Genomic DNA, 20,608 nt, shown 5'->3' on the forward strand with positions numbered 1-20,608 from the left:
CATAGTGACAAGAGATGAGGAAAAGGCTGAGGTGCTTAATGCCTTCTTTGCTTCAGGCTTTAGTGGCAAGACCAGTTGTTCTCTGGATACCCAGTACCCTGAGCTGGTGGAAGGGGATGGGGAGCAGGATGTGGCCCTCATAATCCACGAGGAAGTGGTTGGCAACCTGCTACAGCACGTGGATGTACACAAGTCGATGGGGCCGGATGGGATCCACCCGAGGGTAGTGAGAGAACTGGCGGAAGAGCCGACCAAGCCGCTTTCCATCATTTATCAGCAGTCCTGGCTATCAGGGGAGGTCCCAGTGGACTGGCGGCTAGCAAACGTGACGCCCATCTACAAGAAGGGCCGGAGGGTAGACCCGGGAAACTATAGGCCTGTTAGTTTGACCTCAGTGCCAGGGAAGCTCATGGAGCAGATTATCTTGAGTGTCATCACGCGGCACTTGCAGGGCAACCAGGCGATCAGGCCCAGTCAGCATGGGTTTATGAAGGGCAGGTCCTGCTTGACGAACCTGATCTCCTTCTATGACAAAGTGACACGCTTAGTGGATGAGGGAAAGGCTGTGGATGTGGTCTACCTTGACTTCAGTAAGGCTTTCGACACCGTTTCCCACAGCATTCTCCTCAAGAAACTGGCTGCTCGTGGCTTGGACTGGCGTATGCTTCGTTGGATTAAAAACTGGCTGGATAGCCGGGCCCAAAGAGTCCTGGTGAATGGAGTTAAATCCAGTTGGAGGCCGGTCCCTAGTGGCATCCCCCAGGGCTCAGTATTAGGGCCAGTCCTCTTCAATATCTTTATCGATGATCTGGATGAGGGGATCGAGTGCACCCTCAGTAAGTTTGCAGACGACACGAAGTTAGGTGCATGTGTAGATCTGCTCGAGGGTAGGAAGGCTCTGCAGGAGGATCTGGATAGGCTGGACCGATGGGCTGAGGCCAACTGTATGAAGTTCAACAAGGTCAAGTGCTGGTTCCTGCACCTGGGGCACAACAACCCCAAGCAGCGCTACAGGCTGGGAGATGAGTGGCTGGAAAGCTGCCTGGCAGAGAAGGACCTGGGAGTACTGGTTGATAGTCGGCTGAATATGAGCCAGCAGTGTGCCCAGGTGGCCAAGAAGGCCAACAGCATCCTGGCTTGCATAAGAAGCAGCGTGGCCAGCAGGTCTAGGGAAGTGATTGTCCCCCTGTACTCGGCTCTGGTGAGGCCGCACCTCGAGTACTGTGTTCACTTTTGGGCCCCTCACTACAAGAAGGACATGGAGGTGCTCGAGCGAGTCCAGAGAAGGGCAACGAAACTGGTGAGGGGTCTGGAGAACAAGTCTTATGAGGAGCGGCTGAGGGAGCTGGGGTTGTTCAGCCTGGAGAAGAGGAGGCTCAGGGATGACCTTATCGCTCTCTATAGGTACCTTAAAGGAGGCTGTAGCGAGGTGGGGGTTGGTCTATTCTCCCACGTGCCTGGTGACAGGACGAGGGGGAATGGGCTAAAGTTGTGCCAGGGGAGGTTTAGGTTGGATATTAGGAAGAACTTCTTTACTGAAAGGGTTGTTAGGCATTGGAATAGGCTGCCCAGGGAAGTGGTTGAGTGACCATCCCTGGAGGTCTTTAAAAGACGTTTAGATGTTGAGCTTAGTGATATGGTTTAGTGAAGGACTTGTTAGTGTTAGGTCAGAGGTTGGACTGGGTGATCTTGGAGGTCTCTTCCAACCTAGACGATTCTATGGTTCTGTGAATTAACTAAAGGATACTCCACTCAGGACTAGAGGGGCCCTGCTTCTGGCTAGGCAGAGGAAAGGGACAACCAGATTTACTGGACTGTGTGGATCCGATGGCCTGGCACATCGGACCCGCAAGAGTACTCTGGGAGTATCGCCATGGGGGTCGACAAGCCCCGTGGTTGGTGATAACATCGGACTCATAACGATGAAGCCATGAGGAATGTAAACAAGTTAGAAGGAACAAAGGACTGGTGATTCATGAGAGCCTTGCTGTCTTAAACTGCTTGTTCTCCAACTGTTATGATATGGAAGTTGCTAAATGTTTGCTGTTGCTGGGGAAAGTTGTTAACCAATGAATAGCTAGTGGGAAAGTACCGCTTGTAGAGCTAATGGTATAAGAAGGGAGCCTGTCCTCAATAAAGGTTGTTGAAGTTATTGATCCTTAAAGAAACCCTGGTGTCCATGTGGTCATTACGCCACAGAGTACAAGGCTCTAGTGGAGACTGGTGCAGTGTACCCTGATGCCATCAGGCTACCAAGGGGCGGAACCAATCTGTATCTCTGGAGTGTGATATACGGAGTAATAATTCGTGTCAAGAAGATGGTTAATGTTAATAAAGAAGGGGGAGATGTGGGAGTGTAGCAATGGGGGTCAACAAGCCCCATGGTTGGTGATAACATCGGACTCTTAAGGATGAGACCATCAGGAACCTAAAGAGTTTAGAGGGAACAAAGAAGGGTGATTCAGGAGACTCCTTGCCGTCTCGGGTTGCTTGTTCTCCAGCCGTTAAGGCATGGAAGTTGCTGGGGGTTTGCTGGTTGCCGGGCAAAGTTGTTTGACCTATGAAGAGTTAGTGGAAAAGGACTGCTGTGGGGCGAATAGTACAAGAAGGGAGCCTGTCCTCAGTATGGGATGCAACACATATATAATGAAGTTATGTCATCAATAAAGAAGTAGCAGTTACTGATATAGAACAATGAAAAATACTGAGTAAATGTTGTGGTTTAGCCCGGCTGGCAGCCAAACACCACACAGCCGTTCGCTCACCCTCCCCCCTCCCTCTCTGGGATGGGGGAGAGAAACGGGAAAGTGAAGTCTGTGAGTTGAGATAAAGACAGTTTATTAAGACAGGGAAAATAATAACAATAACAATAACAATAATAATAATAATAGTATTAATAATAATAATGTGTAAGAAATAAGTGATGCACAATGCAATTGCTCACCACCCGTTGACCGATGCCCAGCCTATCCCCGAGCAGCCACCCCCCCCCCCCCCCGGCTAGCCACCCCTATATATTGTTCAGCATGACGTCAGATGGTATGGAATACCCCTTTGGCCACTTTGGGTCAGCTGTCCTGGGTCTGTCCCCTCCCAGCTCCTGCTGCATCCCTAGCCTCCTCACTGGCAGGACAGAGCGAGAAGCTGAAAAGTCCTTGGCTTGGTGCAAGCACTGCTCCACAACAACCAAAACATCAGCATGTTATCAGCGCTCTTCTCATCCTAATCCAAAACATAGCACCCTGCCAGCTACTAGGAGGAAAATTAACTCTGTCCTAACTGAAACCAGGACATTGTTAAAATTTGTTGTTTAATGTTGTATGATAATCATATTATTAGTGTGGTTTCAAGGGTTAACGAAATGCGGGAAAAGACGGCCTCGCATAAGTTAGTCTCAATCACATTTTGTTACTTTCGGGAACCTTGTGGAGGGCAGAGCATGCGCAGAAGAAGAGGGAGCCGGTCGAAGCCTCCCCTGGATGGGATAATTATAATACGAAGCGGGGATAGGTCATACGTATGTATAGGCGTACTCGGGTTTCTTATGAATATGTAAAAGCAATGTTCTATATATTTAGAAAGTTCGATGGTTGTGCTTGCGCTTTGGTAGAGAGTAGGCTCCCCGGGCACCCAGCGCTGTTTACTTGCCTTTTATAAATATTACTAAATTCAGATTGAGTTGTATCTTCATTTATAACAGGAGTGACAGGGGGATCCCAACTGTTAACTGCATTGGAGGCTGAAGTGAGCCTAACTGTGAATAAGTGCCAAAAGCACCCCATTGTGATTGGCCTGGAGGCTCCATACATGCTTGGCATAGACTTCCTCAGGAGAGGGTACTTCTAGGAACCAAAAGGGTAATGGTGGGTTTTTGGCATAGCTGCCTTAAGTATGGAGAAGATTAAACATCTCCATACATTGCCTGGTCTCTCAGAGGACCCTTCTGTTGTGGGGTTGCTGAGGGTTCAAGAAGAGCAGATGCCAATAGCTACCATAACAGTGTGCTGTGGAATAACTGCCTGAGGTGACTTGGAAATTAAACTGATATCCACATTTTAAAGAAAAGGTACAGCATTGAAGAAGCTTCCAGGGTGGGGTGTAGCTGCACTACATAAAAGTTCCTTAGGCCTCCAACCATATATGTTAATCACACTGGGGGAACTTGGTGTGCTGACTCAAGAGGAACAGTACAGAGTGTAGAGGGGAGTGGAGACACCTGTAGTGGGTTTACGTGGCAAGGTTTTTGTAGCAGGGGGCCATAGGGGTGGCTTCTGTGAGAAGAATCTAGAAGCTGCCCCATGTTAGGTAAGGGCCCCGCTGCTGACCAGAGCCGAGCCAATAAGCGATGTTGTTTTGTGCCTCTGTGAGAGCATATTTAAGACGGAAAAAAAAAAATGCTGCACCACACAGCAGCTGGGAGAGTGGGAGGAGTGAGGAACAGCCTTGCAGGTGCCAAGGTCAGTGAAGAAGGAGGGGGAGAGGTCCCCTGCAGCCTGTAGTGAGGACCATAGTGAAGCAGGCTGTCCCCCTGCAGCCCATGGAGTACCACAGTGGAGCAGGGTTCCACCCTGTAGCCCGTGGAGAGGAGACCACGCAGGAGCAGGTGACCTGGCAGGAGCTGCTGCCCGTGGGGGATCCAGGATGGATCAGTGTGCTCCTGAGGGATGGACCCCGTGGTACAGACCCATATCTGGAGCAGTTCTTGAAGAGCTGCTGCCTGTGGGCAGCCCATGCTGGATCAGTTCAGCAAGGACTGCATCCCGTGGGAGGGACCCCACAGCACAGGGGACGAGAGTGACTGAGAAGGAGCGGCGGAGAAAGAGCGCTATAGACTGACCATAACCCCCATTCCCCCGTGCCGCTCGGGGAGAGGAGGTGGAAGAGGGTGGATGGGGGGGAAGGTGCTTTTGGTTTCTTTCCTTTGTTTCTCACTTCTCTAGCTTGTTAGTAATAGGTAATAAATCTTACTATCTCCCTATGCTGAGTCTGTTTTGCCCGTCACAATAATTACTGTGCGATCTCCCTGTCCTTATCTCAACCCTTGAGCCCTTTTCATCGTATTTTCTCCCCGTTCCTCTTTGAGGAGGGGGAGTGAGAGAGCGGTTGTGGTGGAGCTCGGCCGTCCACCCGAGTAAAACCACCACAACACCGTGGCCAGGCTCTGTGATAAGATGGGAACTTGATTGTTCCTGTGCACACCGAGACCGATAAGCTGCACATTTGCTACGCCAAACCAATGGCCTGTCATGTTTCTGACAAAATGCTGTCTTTTGCTCATTATAATATCATTATAATACCAAAACACACTTCCATCCCAAAGGCTACCTGCCTCCAAGGTGTAACCACACCTCACTGAACACGCGTTTAAAAATTTTTCTGGTCTATACATTTAAAGCAAAGCAAGAAAATTTTGCACCAATCATAACCAAGATATGCATGACTAGAGTTACTCAAGCTCCACCTAAAAGATAGAAAATACTATAAATTGGCTTAAGAGAGAGAGGATGTTAGGGAAGATACTATTGCGAAGGATACCTTCTGATTTCTGGGATCAGGTGATGGGCTGAGTCTCTCCCCCCCCACACACACACCTTTGGGTGAGACAGGGAACAAGATAAAGAATGTTGATTCCACAGGTCTTAGCTAGCACAATTGTATGTTAAGGACCCCAAAGATAAGGGAGTAAAAGACTCTATGCATAGATGAGATGAGATGGTGACTCTATGCACCAGAAAGAACTGGCTTGACTGCTGAAGTCTGTCAAAGAAAGGAAAGGTCAGAAGTTTAGCAGCGGGGAAGACTTCTGACCTTCATCAAAAGACCACCAGAGTACACCAGATGACCACCCAGGACTCCAGTACGCATGCGAATAGGGGCGGGAACCTATGTTATTGATTCTTTGGAGACTTGATGAATATGCAAGAGACTTATGGGAAATTAGATGAATATGTATTTGTCCCACTAATATAAGCACACTGCCAGTAACCCTTAGTGTGTGTGTGTTAGGCGGAACAATCCCCCCACATACCCGGCGCCGTAATAAAGACTACCTGCTTAATAACTTTGGTTATTGAGTTTTCACTGTGTCATGGGTAAGATTTGAACACTTGGTTATACCAAGTGCCTCCCTGGGAAACTTAGAAATCTCTATAGAGTTGCTTTATACCTTTTAAAGTGTTTATAGCCAGACTGCGTTACTCATACTTTTGGTATTTGAGTGTGCTTCACAGACAGTGAATTTATCACCGGCAATCCAAAGAACCTGTGTACCTGTTGCTGTAATAAATTGCACGAGATTTTATTAAACCTAGCTGTGATAGTTCTCATTGAACGTGACCAAAATCTTTAAGTGTGGCCGTGGTAGTTCACGGAACGCGACTAGAGTGAGGGTGTGCTACGTTATTTGTGAATCCGTAATCGTGATAGTTCAGTACCCTGAATGCGACCGGACTTATAACAGTTAATTGGGCATCACTCTCAACTACTTTAAGCTTTAATGAATCAGAAAAAATTGGCATAGTCAGCAGGATTGCCATGGATAAACTGCTGCAAAAATACAAATGTGCCCCTTCCCAGGCTGGGAAGGAGTGGGCTCAAAAATTTTGGAAAAATGGAGGGAAAGTGGTAGAACACATTAAGCAGTGTCAGGCTGTGCAGAAGATTGGAGTGAAAAAGGGTAAAGATGTAATCTGTGCAGTATTAGGAGCCTGTTTGTCTTGCGCTCAGCAAGAAGCTAAGGAAATTCCTGCTCCCAAACTAATCTCTGATGTGGAATATACAGCTTTAAAATTGGAAAATGAGGTGTTAAAGTCATCGTTGTCCTTTGAAAGGGAGACAGGAAAAACACTGGGAATCAGAGCTGATAAACTTTTGAATGAGAATAATCATCTTAAACAATTGCTGGAAAGGGTTAATCATCTGTTAGATAAAATACAGCCTTCTGCTCCAGTTAAGCAGGTTCGTAGATTAATGCGTAGTGCAGACCCTGAAAGCTGGGATGGTGATATTTGGTCTGACAGTGATGATGAGGTCAAAGAGACTGCCGAACCTCAATTGATTTCCTTGAGACTTTTGGTTAAAACTGAGACCACTGTTGATGACGATGAAATCCGCACTACTGTGTGAACAATCCCATGGTCACCAGCAGAGTTCATAAAAATACAGGAAAAATTCTCAAGGCGGTCAGGAGAATCGGAAGTCGAGTATGTGTGGCGAGTTTCTCTTGAAGGTGGAGACCGAATTATGTTGAGTGAGGAAGAAGCGGGAGGCTTTTGGGGACCAGGAACATTTTAAACTACCACGCCAGGAGACCATAACTACTCTATAATTGCACGAGCTGCATACTGGGCAGGTGGTATAGATCCCCAGGAGAGAGGGGAACCACTGGAAATTAGAGCCACAGGCTATTCCACCTTGGCTGTCGCAGTACAGAAAGCAGCCTGCATACAGGCGATATATGAAAGAGATAAATTTAGGAAATTCCCCATGTTAGCCCCTATCGACCCAGCTCGATTAACCCCTCTTATCCGTGGCCTCCCTGATTGTCTCAAGATGTTTGTAGCAAATACCAAGGATCACATACAAGCTGCTCGTAGGGATGGTGATCATGGTCGTAGATGAAATCCGCACTCCCCCATTCCCACCTGGAGTGAATTTGTACGAGACATAGATAAGTATGGACGTTGAATGGGCTGGATCAGTTCATCCAGTACTAAGCCCCCAGATCGCTCCCAGCAAGTTCGCCAAATCCACACTCAAAAACCCAGATACCCCAAATTCAAAGAGAGGTTCAAACCTAATAGGGAATGGGGCAAGTTGTGGTGTAAGGCCCTAGATTTGGGTGTACCCCAACCAATCTTGCTTGGTGTCTCTACAGAGGATCTCCCTACATTGGTCCAATCTCTGGGTAAGAAAAATATTCCATCTGGGGAGAACTGCCTAGCTGGAAAACTCCCAACCCATAAGGAAAGTGCACCTTCTGCACCAAGCCCAGTTGGCAAGGCAGAATCTCGGCAAAAAAACTCCTATCCCCGGGGAGGGCAGTGAGCCACCCTGCTCATCAGGTATTAGCAATTCAATGGCTCTCTGATGCATACTCTGACCCTACCACTAACATTCACATTGGACACCTAAAAATATTGGTAAACTTTCTCATTGACACTGAGTCCCAAATGTCAGTAATTACCTATGAGACAGCACAAACCCTGGGAATAAGACGTGGTAGATGCAGGGTTAAATTCACAGGAATCGATGGTGTGGAAAAAGAATGCCCCACCGCAAAAATTTCATTCTGGCTGCCAGAGGAATGAAAATTAACCAGGGCAGAAGTATTAGTTGGTGCTGCATATACTAATATTTTAGGATTTGACATACTGCATGGGAGAATGTGGAAACTCCAAGATGGAACTGTGTAGAGTTTTGCAACATATCAAAGGGATTCAGGCACAGTGAAACTGAGTCAGTTACAAACATTTGTACCCTTACCCCCCTCTCAAATCACTGATGTTCGGCAACATGCGTTGCCATCAGCAGCACTTACGGGGATTGACGGGGTGGTAACAGAATTGGAAGAAAGAGGCATTGACCTGATGATATACATCCAAGGGTCCTGAGGGAACTGGCAGATGAAGTTGCTAAGCCACTATCCATCATATTTAAGAAGTCATGGCAGTCCAGTGAAGTTCCCACTGACTGGAAGAGGGGAAACATAACCCCCCATTTTTAAAAAAGTGTTCTGCGTCTGGCCGAAGAATACTGGCACAGCATCAGGACAAAACACTGCTGTGATACCAATGCTATTCTAGCTACAAGTGCAGAGCACAGCACTATATGGGCCACTGCAGGGAAAGTTAACTCCATTCCAGCCAGAGCCAGTACAACCTCAACCCACCAAAGGGATATTCCATATCGTATGATGTCACACTCATCAATAAAAGGTGGGAAAGGGGAAGGAGAGGAAGGGCTCTCGTTATGAAGACGTCTGTCCTCCCAAACAGCTGCTACGCGTATCGAGGCCCTGCTTCCCGGGACATGGCCAAACATTGCTCGTTGATGGGAAGTAGAGAGTAATTTCTTTTCTCTCTCTATGCTTCCGTGCGGCCTTTGCTTGTTTTTTCCCCTCTTTCTTTTCCCTTTAATTAATTATCCTCAGCTCAACCCGTGAGTTGTTTTTTTTTTTCTTTCCAGCATACTTTCTTCTTCCCCTCTTCTTCTAAGGAGGGGGAGTGAGAAAGCAGTTGTGGTGGACTTCAGCTGCCCAGCAGGGTAAAACCACCACAGTCCTTTTTGGCACCCAACGTGGGGCTTGAGGGTTGAGATAACAGTAGAATTGATTAAAACGCTGTGGTGGTTTTACTCGGGTGGGCGGTCGAGCTCCACCACAACCGCTCTCTCACTCCCCTTCCTCAAAGAGGAACGGGGAGAAAATACGATGAAAAGGGCTCAAGGGTTGAGATAAGGACAGGGAGATCGCACAGTAATTATTGTGACGGGCAAAACAGACTCAGCATAGGGAGATAGTAAGATTTATTGCCTATTACTAACAAGCTAGAGAAGTGAGAAACAAAGGAAAGAAACCAAAAGCACCTTCCCCCCCATCCACCCTCTTCCACCACCTCCCCCCGAGCGGCGCAGGGGAACGGGGGAATGGGAGTTATGGTCAGTCTATAGCGCTGCTTCTCCGCCGCTCCTTCTCGGTCACTCACATCCCCTGTGCTGTGGGGTCCCTCCCACGGGATGCAGTCCTTGCTGAACTGATCCAGCGTGGGCTGCCCACAGGCAGCAGCTCTTCAAGAACTGCTCCAGATATGGGTCCATACCACGGGGTCCATCCCTCAGGAGCGAACTGCTCCATCCTGGATCCCCCACGGGCAGCAGCTCCTGCCAGGTCACCTGCTCCTGCGTGGTCTCCTCTCCACGGGCTACAGGTCCGGCCCAGAATCTGCTCCGACGGGGGTCCTCCACAGGCCTCAGCCTCTGTCAGTGCAGGTCCACCTGCTCCACCGTGGTCTCCACCACAGGCTGCAGCGTGGAACCCTGCTCTACCGTGGTACTCCATGGGCTGCAGGGGGACAGCCTGTTTCACCATGGTCCTCACCACAGGCCGCAGGGGACTTCTGCTCCGGCGCCTGGAGCACCTCTCCCCCTCCTTCTTCACTGATCTTGGCGCCTGCAAGGCTGTTCCTCACTCCTCCCACTCTCCCAGCTGCTGTGTGGCGCAGCATTCAGCATTTTTTTTTCCGTCTTAAATATGCTCTCACAGAGGCACAAAACAACATCACTTATTGGCTCACCTCTGGTCAGCAGTGGGGCCCTTACCAAACATGGGGCAGCTTCTAGATCCTTCTCACAGAAGCCACCCCTATGGCCCCCTGCTACCAAAACCTTGCCACGTAAACCCACTACAAACACTTACGACTAACACACTTACTTGCTAGTCACCATGTTCAGTTTCCTGTTAATATTTTCCTGTTTGATCAAGTCTCATGTAGTCCTTGCCATGTTCTCCCTTCTACTCTATATCCAATCAGAGAGTATGCTAAAATCTGTATTCAGATTCTTTAGTTCACTGTGCTGTAAAGCACCGGCCTTGAGTTTAATCTGGTACTCAGGCCCTGCACTGTTATCATTCTGGTCTCTTGGAAATTATCTTTTTGAGAATATTAAAAATTACACTGCTTTCTTTTCCTCCTCTGGAAGTCAGTTTATGAATAGTATTGGGAATGATACCTCCTCCTTCTTTCCCTGTGGGCTAATTACAGCAGCTTTTGAGTACCCTGAATGTCCATGGCTAACCAACATACTCCTATTGCTAGGTCTCCACAGTGTGTTTCTTCTTTTTTCCTAAGGTTAAACAATTAGTTAAGAATACCACCCAGGAATCTGCCCCGAGACAGTGTGGTGGCAGGTGGCAAGGTGTGTGGAAGGATATGGGCAGGTACCTGTCACGGTTGTCTCCTCCAATGGTTTTGAACTTCACCCCTGAATAAGTGTGAAATCCTAAAAAAACTGACAGAATGATTGAAAGATGTATGCCCTGACCCTGGCAATGCGGGAGAACTATAGCTCGCTGCACTGTGCTGGGGCGTGGCCTGCACCCATCAAACAGTAATTAACACTACCCAGCACCCTCAAGGGAAGGAGGAGGTCTCTGAATCTGATGACCAGATAACATGCACTGTGGCTAAACCAGAGGGCCAACCATCCATGGTATCAGTCGCCCTCATAGCCAAGATAAAACAATGGAAGTAGAAGTCAGCTCGTTTAGTGAGGGAAGAAGCTCCTCCTAAGAAGGAGGGAAAAGGGAAAAAGGCAGTCACCTCTAAAGCACAGCTACCACAAAAACAGCAGGAAGAAGAGACAAATCAAAAATAAATAAGAAACCACCTGATCCCTATCCCTGAGTGAGCGGCAAGATACATGAAAGGATTTCAGTCGTCACCCAGGTGAGCACATCCTCAGCTGACTGCTTTGATGCTGGGACACTGGGGCCAATAGCCAGGAACTAGAAGGCAAGGAAACCAAGCAGCTGGGATCCCTCTCTAGAGAAAGGGTCATTGACAGAGAGACTGGGACAGAGGCACAGGTTCTCAGCCTCTGGAGGCAACTCCTGTCAGGTGTGAAGGAAAGGTATCCCTTCAAGGAAGATATTGTATATCACCTAGGCAAGTGGACCACTGTCCTGGTTTCAGCTAGAATAGAGTTAATTTTCCTCCTAGTAGCTGGCAGGGTGCTATGTTTTGGATTAGGATGAGAAGAGCGCTGATAACATGCTGATGTTTTAATTGTTGCAGAGCAGTGCTTACACCAAGCCAAGGACTTTTCAGCTTCTCGCTCTGTCCTGCCAGTGAGGAGGCTAGGGATGCAGCAGGAGCTGGGAGGGGACAGACCCAGGACAGCTGACCCAAACTGGCCAAAGGGGTATTCCATACCATCTGACGTCATGCTGAACAATATATAGGGGTGGCTAGCCGGGGTGGGGGGGGACCGGCTGCTCAGGGACAGGCTGTGCATTGGTCATCTGGTGGTGAGCAATTGCATTGTGCATCACTTGTTTTGTACACATTAGTAGTAGTAGTACTATTATCATTATTATTATTTTCTTTTCTGTCTTAATAAACTGTCTTTATCTCAACCCACAGGCTTCATTTTCCTGTTTCTCTCCCCCATCCCAGAGAGGGAGGGGGGAGGGTGAGCGAACGGCTGTATGGTGCTTAGCTGCCGGCTGGGTTAAACCACAACAACCACCATGGAGAAAGGTCTCCAGCACCTGAGGGAATTAGCTGTGCTGGAGATGGTTTGGACAATGACCAGACACCCAAAGATCCCAATGAAGTCCAGCGCACACCATCCATGTGGTGGAAGTTTGTACAGGGTGCACCGTCATCACATGCCAGCACGCTGGCAGCTATGAACTGGAAAGATGGACTGGGACCAACAGTAGATGTCATGTCCAGCCAGCTTCAGAAATATGAAGAAAATCTCTCTGCCCCACTACGGGCCTGCATCTTGGCTGTGGAGAAATTGTCCCAACAGGTCCAACACCTTGAAGAAGATATATCTCCCTCCTCACCCAGATGGAGCAACATTTCAGCCATTAAGAGTCAGCATTTTCCTACTCGAGGGAGAAAATACCCGGGATGCACAGCATGTGGCACCCTGTGGTTTTATCTGCGAGACCACAGGGAAGATATGAGGAAGTGTGCAGCCAAAAGGGGGTGCCCTAGGAAAATTACTGCTCTGGTTCCTGTTGGGCAGTACCCCAGAGGGAGTAGAAGGGCTGATGTTACTCCTTACCCTGAGGAATGGACCTCTGCTTCACATTTGCAAGAATTAAGTGACTGATATTCCAACCAGGACTAGAGGGGCCCTGCCTCTGGCCAGGCAGAGGAAAGGGACAATCGAATTTATTGGACTGTGTGGATCCAATGGCCTGGCACATCAGACCCACAGGAGTACAAGGCTCTAGTTGATACCGGTGCACAGTGTACCCTAATGCCATCAGGCTACCAAGGGGCAGAACCAATCTGTATCTCTGGAGTGACAGGGGGATCCCAGCAGTTAACTGTATTGGAGGCTGAAGTGAGCCTCTCTGGGAATGAGTGGCAAAAGCACCCCATCATGACTGGCCCAGAGACTCTGTGCATCCTTGGCATAGACTAGCTCAAGAGAGGGTATTTCAAGGACCCAAGAGGGTAATGGTGGGCTTCTGGCATAGCTGCCTTGGAGATAGAGAAGATTAAGCAGCTGTTTACTCTGGCTGGTCACTCAGAGGACCCTTCTGTTGTGGGGTTGCTTAGGGATGGAGAACAGCAGGGGCCAATCACTACCACAACACTGCACCACAATATCGCACCAACCGAGACTCCCTGATTCCCATCCATAAGCTCATTGGTCTCCTTGAGAGCCAAGGAGTGATCAGCAAGACTCACTCACCCTTTAATAGTCCCATATGGCCAGTGCGAAAGTCTAATGGAGAGTGGAGACTAACAGTGGACTATCGTGGCCTGAACGAAGTCACGCCACCGCTGAGTGCTGCAGTGCCGGACATGCCAGAACTTCAATATGAACTAGAGTCAAATACAGCCAAGTGGTATACCACAACTGATATTGCTAATGCATTTTTCTCCATCCCTCTGGCAGCAGCATGCAGGCCACAGTTTCCTTTCACTTGGAGGAAAAGGAAAACCCAGGGAACTACAGGCCAGTCAGTCTCACCTCTGTGCCTGGCAAGGTCATAGAGCAGATCCTCCTGGAAACTACGCTAAGGCACATGGAAAATGAGGAGGCGATTGGTGACAGCCAACATGGCTTCACTAAGGGCAGATCATGCCTGACAAATCTGGTGGCCTTCTATGACAGGGTTACAGCATTGGTGGATAAGGGAAGAGCAACCAACATCATCTACCTGGACTCGTGCCAAGCATGTGACACTGTCCTGCATGATATCCCTGTCTCTAAATTGGAGAGACACGGATTTCACAGATGGACTATTCGGCAGGTTAGTGGCTCAGTGTCAAGGTGGAGATTGGTAACGAGCGGCTTTCCTCAGGAGCCAGTATCTGGACCATCACTGTTTAACATCTTTGTTGGTGACATGGACAGTGAGATTGAGTGCAGCATCAGCACATTTGCTGATGACACCAAGCTGTGTGGTGTGGTCGACACGCTGGAGGGAAGGGACGCCATCCAGAGGGACCTTGACAGGCTTGAGAGGTGGGCCTGTGCGAATCTCATGAGGTTCAACAACAAGGCCAAGTGCAAGGTCCTGCACCTGGGCTGGGGCAATCCCAAGCACAAAAACAGGCTGGGTGAAGAATGGATTGAGAGCAGTTCTGTGGATAAGGACTTCAGATTGTTAGTTGACGAGAAGCTCAACATGTGCTGGCAATGTTTGCTTGCAGCCCAGAAAGCCGACTGTATCTTGGGCTGCATCAAAAGAAGTGTGGCCAGCAGGTCAAGTGAGGTGATTCTCCACCTCTGTCGAGGCTCTTATGAGACCCCAGCTGGAGTACTGGGTTCAGCTCTGGAGCCCCCAGCAAAAGAAGGACATGGAAGTATTAGAACGAATACCGAGGACGGCCACAAAGATGATGAAGGGTCTGGAACATCACTCCTATGAAGACAGGCTTAGGGAGTTGGGGTTGTTCAGGCTGGAAAAGAGAAGGCTCCAGGGAAAACTTATAACGCTTTCCAATAACTAAAAAGGGCCTACAGGAAAGCTAGAGAGGGAGTGTAGTGATAGGACAAGGAGCAACGACTTTAAACTAAAAGAGGGTAGATTTAGAATAGATACAACAAAGAAATTCTTCACTATTGTATTGGGTTTATCTGGCAAGGTTTTGGTAGCGTGGGGCTGCAGGAGAGGCCTCTGTGAGAAGAATCCAGAAGCTGCCCCACATTACATAAGAGCCAGTTTCAGCCAGCTCCAAAGGGACCCGACGCTGCCCAGAACCAAGCCAATAAGTGATATGATTGCGCCTCTGTGAGAGCATATTTAAGAAAGGGAAAAAAAATGCTGCACAACAGCAGCTGGGAGAGAGAGGAATGAGAAACAACCTTGCAGACACCAAGGTCAGTGAAGAAGGAGGGGAAAGAGGTATTCCAGGCACCGGAGCAGAAGTTCCCCTGCGGCCTGTGGAGAGGACCATGGTGGAGCAGGTTGTCCCCCTGCAGCCCATGGTGTACCACAGTAGAGCAAATTTCCACATTGTAGCCTGTGGAGAGGAGCCCACGCAGGAGCAGGTGATCTGGCAGGAGCTGCCACATGTGGGGGACCCAGTTGGAGCAGTTTGCTCCTGAATCACAGAATCATACAAATCCCTGAATAATCTCCAGGTCATTAGCTAGTGTAATCCATGTTATCAATATGTCAAATTATACCAGCTGAAAAACTAACCTGATGCATCTGTTCTATAATACAAAAGCTTTCACCTAGATATTTCTTCTAACCCCATCAAAAAGGCTATCATTTATTATCTTTCAGCACATGTATGCTAATTAACAGAGGAAAGACTTCCAAAAAGATAACTCTTTCCCTGCTGCTCACATACCAGAGCTCTCATTACCCTGGGTACTGAATGTATACAGTTTACTTCTTTAGGATATACACCATCCTTCTACACAGAAATGTGGCCTTACAGTTCGACTACTATTCATAATAAAACAAAAATGAACATTTCCAATTTATTAGCATTTACCCTGCAGAACCACACTGATATTAATACTGAACAATTTTAACCAGAAAGGTGCATATTCTCCTATAACTTGTCAATTACCTGAAAGTCAAAAGTTGTTCAAAAATCACATAATGAACTATGAAAAACTGCTTTGGATGGAACCCATGGTACGGACCCATATTGGAGCAGTTCTTGAAGAGCTGCTGTCTGTGGGAAGCCCATGTAGGATCAGTTCGGGAAGGACTGCATCCCATGGGAGGGACCCCACGTTGGAGCAGGGAAAGAGTGACTGTGAAGGAGCAGCGAACACAAAGTATTATGGACTGACTGCAACCCCCATTCCCTGTTCCCCTGCACCGCTCGGAGGGAGGATGTAGAAGAGGGTGGATGGGGGAAGAAGGTGTTTTTAGTTTGCTTTTAGTTTCTCACTCTTCTAGTCTGCTAGTGACAGGCAATAAATTCTATTAATCTCCCTATGCTGAGTCTGTTTTGCCCGTGATGATAACTGTTGAGTGATCTCCCTATCCTTATCTCAACCCTTGAGCCCTTTTCAATGTATTGTCTCCCCCTTTCCCTTTGAGGAGGGGGAGTGAGAACACAGTTGTGGTGGAGTTCAGCTGCTCGGTAGGGTAAAAACACCACAACTATGAGGCACTGGAACGGGTTGCCTAGAGAAGTTGTGGATGCCCCATCCCTGGAAGTGTTTAAGGCCAGGCTGGATGGAGCTTTGAGCAACCTGGTCTAATGGAAGGTGTCCCTGCCCATGTCAGGGGGTTTGGAATTAGATGATCTTTAAGGTCCCTTCCAACCCAAACCACTCCATGGTTCCACGTAGATCAACCAACCAGCAAACTGACTATAGGTGTGACTGGTACCCCGTGCTCCTGACCCCTGACAGTATGGTTAGCATAACCAGCAATAAGGCAAATATCCATAATATGTAAGCAGGCTGTTAATGTATACCCCTGCCCCCTTCTCTCTCCCCCTCTCTGGCCCCAGGGTGTGAGGACACCCTTTGTCATGGTGATAAAAAGCATTAGTGTTACCAAGACCCAAGTGCTGAACCACCAAGAGGGTATGGGGGAACCAACTGACAGGGTGATTAAGTTTCTCAGGGCTATCAATACCCAGGTGCGGGGTTGCCAGGAGATGATGACATCCCTCCTGGAACAGGGAAATGTAACAGCACAGGGTGCACTGTCTATAAAATCAAGCAGCAACAAGCCCTAATTGGGACTTAGACTGGAAGTGCTGATGGGCAACAAAACCCATGATATCCTTCCCCCTCACCCAGTGGCCAGGGCTGCCTCCACCACTCCACCATCATCTTTTTCCTCAGAGGACTGAGTGAGTGACTCATGTTCTTTTACGTAAAGCCTGAGTCTAGGTTATGATTATATTACACAGTGATCAATAAGAATTTGACCCAATCTGCAGAAGGTCCATCCAGGTAACTGAAAAGCCTGTGTAACTCACAATTCTAGAAATTCTGTGCAACTATAAGCTACGCTAAGTGCTAGAAACTGTAGGTAAGCCACACTGATTGTTAATATATTTTTAATATAATAATAAATCTAATAAATCTATAATTGAAACCACAACCCTGTTGCAGTCCTCATTCTGCCAAGGGTCCCTAAAGAACCTGCCTGTCCTCCATAGTGCTGGATGACAACGAGAATAAACTTCCTATTTCTATCAAACTGAAGAGAAGAAAGTGAGGCGGGGGGGGAGCATAAAACAGTCAATATCTCAAAAAAAAACTTACCTTCAGACTTTAACTTTGTAAGAACAAAAATCAGGTAGTTGTTGAAATCTGGATACTGATTGAGTTCTTCTAGCTTCTGAAGAGAGAAACTGTTAAGGAAAAGCTGAATTTGGTACACACAGCATTTATAGCTTTCTAGATACAAAGATTATTGAATGAGTTTATGTACTACTGTGTCATTTCAAACAGCAATGACCATAAGCTCACAATACACAGAGTGAGAACAATCTGAAAGTAGTCTCTGCAGTTTTCATACTGAAGCAATAGCTTTTAGCTAAGGTGAAATCTGAAATTAAAATAAAAATAAAAACCCAGGGACAAACACACAAATTGATACTTAAATATAATCAAATCCTGAAAGAAAAGCTTCCTCTTAACAGTTTTGGATTTCAATATTTACACTTTGAAGCCCACAATACCTAAGAAATCCACTGAGAGACAATCACATAAGTCTTTATTTGTATCTGCAACAATAAAACAGCTATTATGATTCTGATAAGCTACTCATTTTCTTATTATTAGAAATATACTTCTTTATGATTAACTAACCACATCCTGAGCTTTCAGCAGTTAGATTAACTGCAAATGCCCAGATATTTGTACCAAGAATTTTATGCTTATCCACTATCTCCTAATAAAAAAAATAAAATAAAAATCTGCATCCATACCCATTTTCTAGAATGTCAGCTCATTGAACGAGCATCTTACTAGCAATACCAACATATTCACTATGCCCTTGAGAGAACCACATGAAGAATTACATTTCTTAACGGCTATATAGCAGTTTTTCTAGAATTTGTAACTCTTTCTACCTCAAATCTCCAAGTATTCTGACACTGCTTGACTAGAACAGTAACCTGGCATTCTCGTTATATCCTGTTCTCACATCCTGCTATTCATTAGTATCCTCCTTAACAACAGCATTTTAAGTCATAAGCATGCGGTGTCATCTTTCAGTTACTGCCATACTGATGATATCTATTAACTTTAAACAATCAAGACACTTAAAAAATTTTAGAAATAAGATTATTTGCTTAATAGGTATTTGCTTCACAAACATTTACTTTTCTTTCCTGTTTAACCAAATCTCTAAGCATTCAAAGTAGCTAAACCTTGGCCAAATAAGTTAACCAAGAGCATCGATAACTTCTCTAGGCCACCTGTTTCAGTGTTTTACCTCCAGCGTAACAAAGAATTTTTTCCTTATATCCAATCTAAATCTACCCTCTTTTAGTCTGAAGACATTAACCCTCATCCTATCACTACACTCCCTGATAAAGAGTCCCTCTCCAGCTTTCTTGTAGACCCCCTTTAGGTACTGGAAGACTGCTATAAGGTCTCCCTGGAGCCTTCTAATTGCCAGGCTGAACAACCCCAACTCCCTCAGCCTGTCTTCACAGGAGAGGTGCTCCAGCCCTCTAATCAACCTTGTGGTCAGCCCTCTGGACTCGTTCTAATAGGTCCATCTCCTTCTTATGCTAAGCGCCCCAGAGCTGAATGGAGTACTCCAGGTGGGGTCTCACCAGAGCAGACTAGACGGGGCGAATGACCTCCCTCTACCTGCTGGCCATGCTTCTTTTGATGCAGCCCAGGATACAGTTGGCTTTCTGGACTGCAATCGTACGTTCATAGAATCATAGAATGGTTTGGATTAAAAGAGACCTCAAAGATCATCTAATTCCTACCCTCCTGCCATAGGAAGGGACATCACCCAGTAGATCAGGTTGCCCAGGGCCTCATCTAACCTGGTCTTGAACACCTCCAGGGATGAGGCATCCACACCCTCTCTGGGCAACCCATTCCAGTGCCTCACCACCCTCTGAGCGAAGAATTTCCTCCTAACCTCTAATCTAAATCTCCCCTCTTTTAGTGTAAAACTATTCCCTCTTGTCCTGTCATTATCTGATGGAGCAAATAGTCGCTCTCCACCTTTTTTAAAAGTCCCCTTCAAGTACCAAAAGGTCGTCATGCAGTCACCCTGGAACCTTCTTTTCTGTAGGCTGAACATCCCCAGCTCTCCCAGCCATTATTCATAGGAGAGGTGCTCCAGGCCCTTGATCATCTTTATGGCCCTCTGTACCCGCTCTAACAGATCAACAGCCTTCTTGTGCTAGGGGCTCCAGACCTGGATGCAGTACTCCAAGTGGGGCCTCACAAGGGCAGACTAGAGGGGGACAATCACCTCCCTCAACCTGCTGGCCACTCCTTTGTGTATGCAGCCGGCCTTCTGGGCTGCAAGTGTGCACTGCTGGCTCATATCAAGCTTTTTATCCACGAGAACCCCCAAGTCCTTCTCTGCAGGGCTGCTCTCAATGAGTTCTTCTCCATGTCTGTACTCATGTCCGGGATTGCTCCAGCCCAGTTACAGCACCTTGCACTTGGACTTGTTGAACCTCATTAGATTCACATAGGCCTACTTCTCAAGTTTGTCCAGGTCCCTTTGAATGGCATCCCTTCCTTCTGTTGTATCAACCGCACCACTCAGCTTGGTGCCATCGGCAAACTTGCTGAGGCTGCACTTGATCCCACTATCCATGTCACCGACAAAGATGTAAAACAGCACTGGTCCCAATATCGACCTCTGAGGAATGCCACTTGTTACTGATCTCCACCTTGACACTGAGCCATTGACTGCAACACTATGAATGAGACCATCCAGCCAATTCCTTACCCGCTGAATGGTTCATCTCTGAAATCCATCTCGCACCAATTTAGAGACAAGGATATCATGCAGGACAGTGTTACATGCTTGGCACAAGTCCAGGTAGATGATGTCAGTTGCTCTTCCCCTATCCACCAATGCTGTAACCCCATTGTAGAAGGCCACCAGATTGGTCAGGCACAATTTCCCCTTGGTAAAACCATGCTGGCTGTCTCATGTTGAGCTTCTCGTCAACACTCCCAAGTCCTTATCCGCAGACCTGCTCTCAATCCATTCTCCACCCAGCCTGTTTTTGTGCTTGGGACTGCCCCAGCCCAGGTGCAGGACCTTGCACTTGGCCTTGTTGTTGAACCTCATGAGGTTCGCACAGGCCCACCTCTCAAGCCTGTCAAGGTCCCTCTGGATGGCATCATAGAATCATAGAATGGCCTGGGTTGAAAAGGACCTTAAAGATCATCTAGTTTCAAACCCCCTGCTCTGGGCAGGGTTGCCAGCCACTAGAGC

General features: G+C 47.5%; 1 protein-coding gene across 1 annotated transcript in view; it reads right to left on the reverse strand.

Annotated features, from left to right (window-relative positions):
* Nucleotides 1–20,608, reverse strand: part of LOC121062917 (transportin-1-like) — a 133,704-nt gene that overhangs the window by 97,214 nt on the left and 15,882 nt on the right. The window contains exon 2 of the mRNA XM_040543216.1: nt 17,443–17,518. Within this exon, the coding sequence (XP_040399150.1) occupies nt 17,443–17,518 (76 nt within the window). The remainder of the gene's footprint in view (nt 1–17,442; nt 17,519–20,608) is intronic.

This window comes from Cygnus olor, assembly GCF_009769625.2.
Source record: "Cygnus olor isolate bCygOlo1 chromosome W unlocalized genomic scaffold, bCygOlo1.pri.v2 SUPER_W2, whole genome shotgun sequence".
Classification (NCBI taxonomy): Eukaryota; Metazoa; Chordata; class Aves; order Anseriformes; family Anatidae; genus Cygnus; species Cygnus olor.